The sequence below is a fragment of the Triticum aestivum genome, chromosome 2D (genome assembly GCF_018294505.1).
Source record: "Triticum aestivum cultivar Chinese Spring chromosome 2D, IWGSC CS RefSeq v2.1, whole genome shotgun sequence".
In the NCBI taxonomy this organism is placed as follows: domain Eukaryota; kingdom Viridiplantae; phylum Streptophyta; class Magnoliopsida; order Poales; family Poaceae; genus Triticum; species Triticum aestivum.
Window position 1 is genome coordinate 29,456,836 of NC_057799.1, and position 9,477 is coordinate 29,466,312.

General features: G+C 48.5%; 1 protein-coding gene across 1 annotated transcript; it reads right to left on the bottom strand.

The window, feature by feature from the left end:
- Positions 1-1,067: 1,067 nt before the first annotated feature.
- LOC123051255 (probable aquaporin PIP2-6) lies at positions 1,068-2,428 on the bottom strand. Its single transcript, XM_044474089.1, has 2 exons — positions 1,595-2,428; positions 1,068-1,487 (listed from the first exon to the last, which is right to left on the bottom strand). The coding sequence occupies exons 1-2, from the start codon at positions 2,327-2,329 to the stop codon at positions 1,368-1,370; spliced, it is 855 nt and encodes a 284-aa protein (XP_044330024.1). The 5' UTR covers positions 2,330-2,428; the 3' UTR covers positions 1,068-1,367.
- Positions 2,429-9,477: the final 7,049 nt, after the last annotated feature.

The window sequence follows — 9,477 nt, forward strand, 5'->3', positions numbered from 1 at the left end:
CGTCGCCGTCGCCCGCGCCCTCGCCGTCGCCGACTGTAATGATGTTTTAAATATATTTTTTAGATATATGTATTTTTTTATGTATGTTCATATATGTATGTATGTATTTTTTACATGTTTTTTATATGTATGTATGTATTTTTTAACTGTAATGATGTTTTAAAAATACATATATGCAAAAGTTAGATTTTTAGAAAGGAATTTGAATAGGTTTCAGAAAGGAATTTGAATCTGGTTCAAATTTCATTTGAATGAAATTTGAAAATTTTGAACTATGAATCAGAAGGTTTTTGGTGAAATGGAGTGTGGGTACTGTCATGAAGTTGGAGTAATTTTTGTGGATGAAAAAGAGTTAGGAAAAGTTTTATATATGCAAAAGTTACATTTTTAGAAAAGTTTTATGTATCTAGCTAGAAAAGGAAGAAGAAGAAAAAGAAGGAGAGGAAAAACGAAAATAAGAAGAGGAAGAAAGGAGAAGAAGAGGGGAGGAAGAAGAGGAGAAATAAATAAAAAGATGAAAAAAGAAGAAAAAGAAGAGGAGAAGAAGAAAGGAATAGAGGAGAAGAAGAAAAAATAGATATATCTGTAAGCCCGATGGGCCGGGCTTGAAAAGTAAGCCCGATGGTAGGGCCTGGGCCTCAGTTTTCTGCCGTGGGCTTTTTTAGGCCCGGCCGGCCTATGGCCAGGTATAATGAGAAGTGATCGCCAAGTGACACATGTCCGCTGGAAGGGCAAGGCTGCGGTGGATATGGGTGTGGATAAGCGTGAGCCACCGGGCGGAGACAAAGCCTGGTGGTCTGGTGGAACTCTGTGGACACATCAACCACCTTCAGTTATGACCCACGGAGCATGCATGCACGCACTGTGGTGTTTGTTGATTAGGACACCAATAACACGCCACCTCTCTTAATCAATCCCAGAAAACAATCATGAGCACTCCAAGCCACCAGAAGGCGCGCATGATTAAAGAAATCACGCACGCAGGATAGAGAAACATGATTACATGGCAGAGAAAGACAAGGATAGCCAGCAGGGTCGCTAGCACCATTCAATCAAACACGCATGCATCACACAATAAATTAATCCATGTTCCAAATTGCAGCAGTTGTCACTCACAGCGGTTTTACATTACAGGTTCATCATCCATCAACACCAACACTAACGGTAACTAATATAATTCGACAACATTAACGGTGACAGGGAGTAATAATTGAAGGGTGAAAACGCGCCACGAATCACGCATGCTGGCCTTCCTCTCACTCACATGCATGCACAGACACTGAACGACGAGGCCGGATGGACACGCTAGCTTGTGTGGCTGGCTAGCGCGGTGGGTGACCGTTGCATTAAATTATTGGCCGGCCGGCTCAGTTGCTCCGGCTGCTCCGGAAGGAGCCGAGCGCCTTGATGGCCGCCGCCCGGAGGATGTACTGGTGGTACGCCGCCGCCGCCAGCGCTCCCACGAACGGGCCGACCCAGAAGATCCACTGCATGTCATGTTCAAAGCATGCCAAGTTAGTTAGCTTCTTCTTCTTCTTGCAAGATTAGGTAGAAGAAGAAAACGTAAGGTAGAGAGAGGAAGAAGCTTAATTACGTGGTTGTCCCATGCGGCCTTCTTGTTGTAGATGACGGCGGCGCCGAGGCTCCTGGCGGGGTTGATGCCGGTGCCGGTGATGGGGATGGTGGCGAGGTGCACCATGAAGACCGCGAACCCGATGGGGAGCGGCGCCAGCACGGGGACGTGCGAGTCGCGGGCGCTGCGCTTGGGGTCGGTGGCGGAGAAGACGGTGTAGACGAGCACGAAGGTGCCGACGATCTCCGCCCCCAGCGCGGTGCCGCGGGAGAAGCCGGAGGCCACCATGTTGGCGCCGCCGCCGTTGGCCTGGTACGCGTCCTTCATGATGCCCTTGACGATGCCGGCGCCCACGATGCCGCCCGCGCACTGCGCCACGATGTACATCACCGCGCGTAGCAGCGACACCTTGCGCGCCAGGAGGAGCCCGAAGGTGACGGCCGGGTTGATGTGGCCGCCCGAGATGCCGGCGGTGCAGTAGACGAGGACGAAGATCATGCCGCCGAAGGCCCAGGCGATGCCGAGCACGCCGACGCCGCCGCACGGGTCGGCCGCCGACTGCACCTTGTAGCCGATGACGGTGGCGACGGTGATGTAGAGGAAGAGCAGCGTGGCGACGAACTCGGCGATGATGGCCCGGTAGAAGGACCACATCCGGAGCTCCCCCATGTCGAAGAGCGGCGCCGGCGGCGGGTCGGAGTAGTCCTTGTGCGCCGGCGCGGCGTGCTCCGGCTCCTCGCTCACCTCCTTGGCCATGGCTCCTCTCTCTCTGTCTCTCTCTCTCTTCTCTGATGGATGGATGGATGGGGGTGGTGGAGGTGGAGTGTGATGAGTGAGTGTGAGGACAGGACAGGACAGGGCTGGGCTGGTTTTATTGATGGAGCTGCGGTGCGGCGCTGTCTTCAATGGCAAAAGGCTACTGTAATAAAAGTGTAAGAAAAAAGCTGTATGTTATGTAAATGTAGTGCTGGTTGTTGTGCATCGGTGTCGAGACAGCCGTGCTTGCTTCCGGTTCCAGCTGTCCCGTTTCGGTTGCTTAACTTGTCTACTATAGAATGGATGGATAATGGGAGTCACGGATAAGCTAGTTTATTGTGAACTGATTTAGTGATTGCAACACAAATTAAGTGTTCGAGAATATGCTTTGGTCGGGGACATGACAAGAGAAGATGGCGCTGGCTTTGCGGTTGTGGGAGGGTGGGTGAATCATTAGGGTTTTAGTTGGAGTCGGGCATATCATTGGGGTTTCCAGCCTTACAATCGAAGTTGTTGTCATTATCACCAAATGCTTACCCTTTAATATGCCGCCTCTCACTCTATCAATCAAGGGTCACAAACAAGTCTCGATGAACTCTTTTTCTTGTAAATTACTAGAGAATTATGACGTCCCATGCAAAAATTTCACGTATCAAATTATTGCATGGACATCGATCTCATCTCGGCCACCTTTCCGAGGGTGCAATGCAACTAGGGCTACCTAGACGATGCAGCAATGATTCTGCCACCTCCCCTATCCCGGCTAGGATCACGGATGGGATTCCTTGTTCCGGTAGGTAGGTACCGGTAACATCATCACACACACACACACAGGAGCGAGACACCGTGGACCAGGCGTACAGCGAGGCCATGTGAGCCAGCCAGCCGGCCAGCGACGGGAGTCGAGTCGGAGCCGGAGCGGGCGGATATGATCGTGGCTGGGCTGGACCCGCCCACGCCCGCGCCTGCGCGGAGGAGTGGGGGAGTGGGCGCGGCTGCATGCAGATGCAGTGCAGCACGGCGGTACGAACGGCAGCACATGTGCCGCCGCGCTGCCGTGGTCCGGTGGCGCACGCAAGTAGTAAAAGTGTAAAGCACGCCGGAGCTCGGTCAGATCCACGGCCGCTGCTCCCCGGTGAAAACTTTTATCCAACTTTTTTTTTTGAAAGTGGACTTTTATCCAACTTTGGCGCGCAGGTTCTTGCGTGAACGCCGGGAGGATGGGAGGAAGGAGAGGCGTGCACGGCGGAGGATAAGTACAGGCTGCCAGGGAGGTGCGGCCGGGATCGATCCAGATGGGCCGGACCGGCGGCGGCAGACAGGGCGGGTGAGTCGGGGCTGGCGCGCTCGTCTTGTCTGTCGCCTTTACAACCGGCCCAGCGGCGCGAGCAACGGCTACTGCTGGAGGCCGGAGCGTGATCCGTCGTCCCGGCGGTCCCGCGCGCATCCAAGGCCAGCCGTTTTGGATCTTTGCGGACACGAGGACGTCCCGCCCAGGCTGTTCGAGAAATTTCGCCGCCGAGGCTTTCTTCGGCGGGAGAGAAGCATGAACGGCCACATTTCGTCCTTGTGCAAGTGCAACTTTCCGTTGAGGTTGCAGGCCATGCCAGCCTGACAGCCGATCCGGGCCTGGTGGACAGTGTCCTGTACACTACTTGTGCCGTGCTGCTTCGAGTTGTATCAAGGCTCCACCACACCCTGCCACGCGGCCTTGCTGGCTGGCCACGCGGTGTATCCTGTAGGTGTTCTTTCTTTTCGATTGAAAATAAATCCAGCCGTCAGAAGGCCGCGTATAGCCGTATACGACGGGCAGGGGCGGATGTACGTACATGGGCTGACTGCAGCGCACACGCATCAGGGGCCCATTTTTTCATTTTACGGCTATACTTTACTGCTCATTATACGTACAATTTTTAGTCATGCATGCACTTCACGTTCACTCTATAAACTAGTCGTCTGCGTCAACCACACACAAAAATGACATCTTGTAGCATTGCTCCAGTTTCTGTAAGAACAACTCCAACAGTTCCTCGAGAAATCTTCCCCTAAAGTTGGCTTTTCAAGTTAGGGCAAGTTTCTAAAAACAACTTTTGTCAGTTTCACAAATCTTCTTCATTTAAAAGCATTTTTATTTTACTTTTAATCAAACAAAAAATGTTAGGACCCACCGGTCAGTAGCACTGGCGGCCTTGCAGTGGCCACCATAGAGGCTGCGGTGGGCGTTGGCGGCGGCGTGCACACGCGAGGCAGCGGCGACGTGCGCGGGCGGTGGCAGGGGTGCGGCCGTGTGCTCGGGTGAGGCGATGGCAGGGCACCTGCGAGGTGGCCAAGGGTGCGGTATCGTGCGTGTGCGAGGCGACGAAGGGCGGCGACAAGGGTGCCCTTGCGGCGGCGGCAGGCCCATGACAACGGGTGGAGGTGGAGTGCGTGGGCGGCGTTCCGAGCATGGAGGTTGATGGAACTTCAGCCCGCCAAAAAGTTACGGAAAGGTCATCTTTCCGTAAATCGGAAGAAAGAAGACACCTTTTTTTACAGGATCCTCTAATGATAAAGCCACTTTAACGGGAATTGTTAGAGAGATTTTTTGTCCTAACTTTCTATAAACGGTGGTTGTTTTAAAGTTAATCAAACTGTTTGAGTTGCTCTAAATGCTCCACGCGAAAAAAACAAACGCCCTGTATGCAAAATGTATGGCCAAAAAGTCAACACAAACTTTGGATTTTCTGGAAATTTTAATGCAACGCGTGCTATTAATGAATTTGTCAGCGGACAAGAGGATAAACATAAATTGTTCTTGAAAGCGAGATACTCATTTGTGCAATGAGTATTTATCATGTCGATTATTGGGCCATGGACAGGTTGAGTGCTCTCGAAGAAACTTGTCCACCATGTACATCTATCCATTGTAGTATAATGATAGGAGGCAGCCTGTCAATCTATTATTTTCAATGCTCCCAAGATCCTTTTGGAACACTCACTCACTAGAAAAGGGTCTGTTTGGACCACATGGATTTTCACATCATTTTTCGGGAGCATTGCACTGCACGCTAATGAAACAGGTCAATCCCGGCAAACAAAAGGGAAAAACATCCAACGTACATTTAAACAGGGTGTGAGGCCTTTTTTCTTTTATTAATACAGTACAGACGTAAGTGATCATATATGCGCACATATACTTATTCTTATGAACGCATACACAGCTGAGAAAACCACTGTCTCAGCCCAAACGTACATGCAGAACAAACGGAAGATTATACGGACCGATACGTGGTGGCCGTGGTATGAATACGCAACCCGAGCGAGAGGAGAGCGAAAGCAAATCAGGGCCATATTCTGCGGTGTCACCTCGATTGCACGAACAAGAGAGCAAGTCCCCGGGAAATACCCAATGGTTTCTGCGAAATCTCACTAGTCATCCACACCGGCCTATTAGTATAGTCTGTCCTCTCGTTTTGTATTTTAACGTTCTCTGCAGCAGCAGTTCTTGTATTTGATTTCTTCAGACCTGTTCCACATGCTGTCCCACACTCATTTACCCAGCTACTTACTCCCCAACTGTCCCTGACGTTCATCACAGTGCAAAAGCGCGTCTAGCTACATCTTTGGGGCCCACATCTTTGTGGTGTTGCTTTTTGATAAAGGTTTGTCTGGAATGCTAATTACGGCGATGTCCATCACCCAAATTATGTATTTATTTTTCTGTACCGATTAAAATAGTCATCATCCTTGCGACTTGGGAGATTTGATTATGCAGAGATGATCATTGTTCATGGCCACGCAGGACACATACATATTTTACCTCGCTTCACTTACCTACCACACGAGAGCAGAGCACACTTCCCCCCAACCCACCAGCGCATCACTCTGCTCCAGTAAGAACCTTCATTTTGTCTTCCTCTTCCTGAGACACAGAGCGGCGGCTGTTTGCTTGACTTGGGAGGAGGACTCAGTTCAGAATATGGGATGGACTGAATACGTGCTGTAGCTTACCCTCCACAATGCCACCGACGCTTGAATTAAAGGATGACCAACCAACAATTAGAATTTACTGTCCTTCCCTTTTTTTTACTGCTAACGAACTAACCACTGGGCGATTATCCACTAGTAGAAAACAGGGCTTAGGTCACAGGGCAGTTTTCACATTAGCCCCGGTTCAGTCACGAACTAGTTTGTTTTTAGCAAGGAAATTAATAGAACTAGTTTGTTTTTTTAGTTAAAGCAATTATTCCCGCATCGACGTCGACGATGCCTATCCCGCATCCTCGTCGTCGACTCGGCGGAGGAGGCCGGCTTGATCAGAGGGGCCATGTCTGGGACTGGGCTCCGCCGGGCTGGTTTTGGGAGGTGCTACCTTCCGGTGGGCGTAGGTTGGTGAGGAACCAGCCCGTCGTTGACCCGATCCTTGTTTGGTGGCGCTCGCGTGGGCCAGTGACGGTGCCGAGGCTTCCGGACACCGCGGAGGTGGTACGTCACCGTGTCAGCGAGGAGGACCAGCACGTCCGTCGCTACATGGTCGCGTTGGAGGGCAGGTTCGACAATACCTGGCAGGTTCTTCAGGGATCTCACTGGAGCTATGATCCTGTGATGGTTCCGTCCCTTTGGGTGTCCACCGCCCGCGCCGATACCCGTCGGGCGCTACTGTTCTAGTTGTACTAGCGATGCTATATGTATGATAGTATTCGAGGTGTATTAGTGATAATATTCGACGATGTACGGACGCATGGAGATGATGTAGTTTTGCTTATAATTGAATGCATCCTAATTTGAATACTACTTTATTTTGTGATTTGATTTTGCTTATTGAATGCTCAAAGTGGAAAACTACTCCGATCCTACTTTGAATGCTAAAATTGGAGAGCACTATGATTAGTTGATAGCTTATAGGGTTTTTGTTTTCGCAGAAATCTAGGAGCCCCCGGCCCCTCCATCATCCCCGTCGTCGTCCCCGTCACCGCCCCCTCCGACATCGAGGTGAGACCAGCCAAATCCTCTTTTAGAAAGATAATTAAACGATATTTCGGGTTGACTGTAAGTCTGTCGAGTCTCCACCATATATGAGAGGACGAAGAATCCCGACTGTTGTCGTGGGGGTAGCTTCTCCTTCGTTTCCGTGTGCTAGACAATTTGGTGTAATGCACTCGAGAACGAAAGGAGGAGCTACCATCACCGACGGTCGCAAATGTCAGAGAGGAATCAGTGAGGGAGAGTTCCACCATATATATATGAGAGGATGAAGAATCCCGACTGTTGTCGTGGGGGTCGCTTCTCCTTTGTTCCCGTGTGCTAGACATTTTGGTGTAATGCACACGGGGACAAAGAGAGGAGCGAGCATCACCAACGGTCGAATGTATACACCACGTGAGCTGAGAGTTTTCAAGAAAAGACTCGACAAACCGATAGTCAACCCGTGATGAATAATAATGATCTAACTTAGGTTTTTTAGTACATATATTTAATTATAGATGTTTAATATTTGAATTATGAACATAGGAAATGTCGTACTCGGACGACGAAAGTCTCCCGGGGGAGTGCGACTGGTGCCACGACGACCGAGGTCAGTGCGACAGGCCTCACCTGGACGAAGATCGGCGCTTCAGTATTAAGCTGGAGGAGACCTTCGATGTTGAAACGGTACGCAACGACGACAAGTGTTATTTTTTCGTAATTAAGCACGACTTCAACTATTTCAACGTGTACTTTTCATCTTTTACAATTCGGCTAGCTTATCCCATGCCATGCAAGACGCTACGTCTTGGAGAGGATGGGTTTTGAAGACCATGAAAGTATGGAAACAAAGAAAATTCACCTAAGGACTCATCATGATATAGATTTTGAAGTAAAGCTGTATAATTCTGAGAGCGTAACCCATTTTGGTTGCAAAAATTGGGAAGCATTTTGCAAGATGTATGGTTTTGATGAGGGTATGCTTGTCACCATGGATCTTGGTGATCCTGACATCGAGCAAGACAATATGGACATTTGGGTCCTTGTTGATACGCCTCCAATTCTACCGCTATGTGAGTTTCTCAAACATAGTTATTAGCTAATTTATATTGTTCATTTCAAAATAGTTGACAACTTATTTTCATTGACAGCTTATTTTGATTGTTCAAACAATGTGCGGAACATGGTAGACAGAACCTACTACACCGATGGCTCTGAGTTAACTTATAAGGAGAAAACTCATCTGGTCGGATTTTGTACTGATATTGAGAATTACAATATCTACAATCAAACTCCTCAACATTATGGTCAATACGTGCCACTAGTGCACGTGTTGAACTACGGTAACTACTATGGAGATACCCTGGTAAGATTTCTTACTATTACGACATCCGTGCATATTTTGCATAGTTCTAAAACTAGTACATCATTGCTAACTATGAAGTTATTACTATGTTTTTCAACAGATAATCCCAAAGGATTGTGTGCCTCATTTGATGTATCAGAATGGTAGGCTTGATGTTTTGAATATACAACCAGGTCATCCTACGAATCTCAACTGTCCATACCGGATTTCTAAAAGAAGTGGAGACATGCAAATCAAAGAATGGAAAAAATGTATGGACAGTCACAAGGAGGTTCTTGGAAGCAAAAGGAAGCGAGGCGCAAGAATTGGAGACAGGATGATCTCCATTCTCCATAATGGAGAGTCAGGGTCTATATTATTTTATGCTATTTTACCTTAAAGAGGGTATTTCGGTCCTACCTAATACTGATGATCATGTGCTAAGAACAATTAAGTAGGGTTGGTTCGATGACTGTGAGGATGATGATCGTATGACTTGTTATTAATAACGAGTAGAAGTTGTATGATGATGATTAGTAGGACTTATTATTATATATGATGATGCATGATGCGCGCATGAAGAGTTATTATATATCAGCGGGTGAAATGAACATGGATTGGATTGAAGTGAAGGCAACATGCATGTGGTGCGTGTCGAAAGTAGTACAATCCAAACTTGATCAAGTTAGGATTAGTATTACTTTTGACATGCACCACATGTTGCCTTCACTTCAATCTAAGCCATGTTTAGGCATAGCAGTACGTAGCGTTGGTAAACCAAGCACGGAGATATAAGAGAGGACACTTCTCTCTAATAGCTACCTAATAACAACCTAAATTAACCCCCCAAAACCCCCTA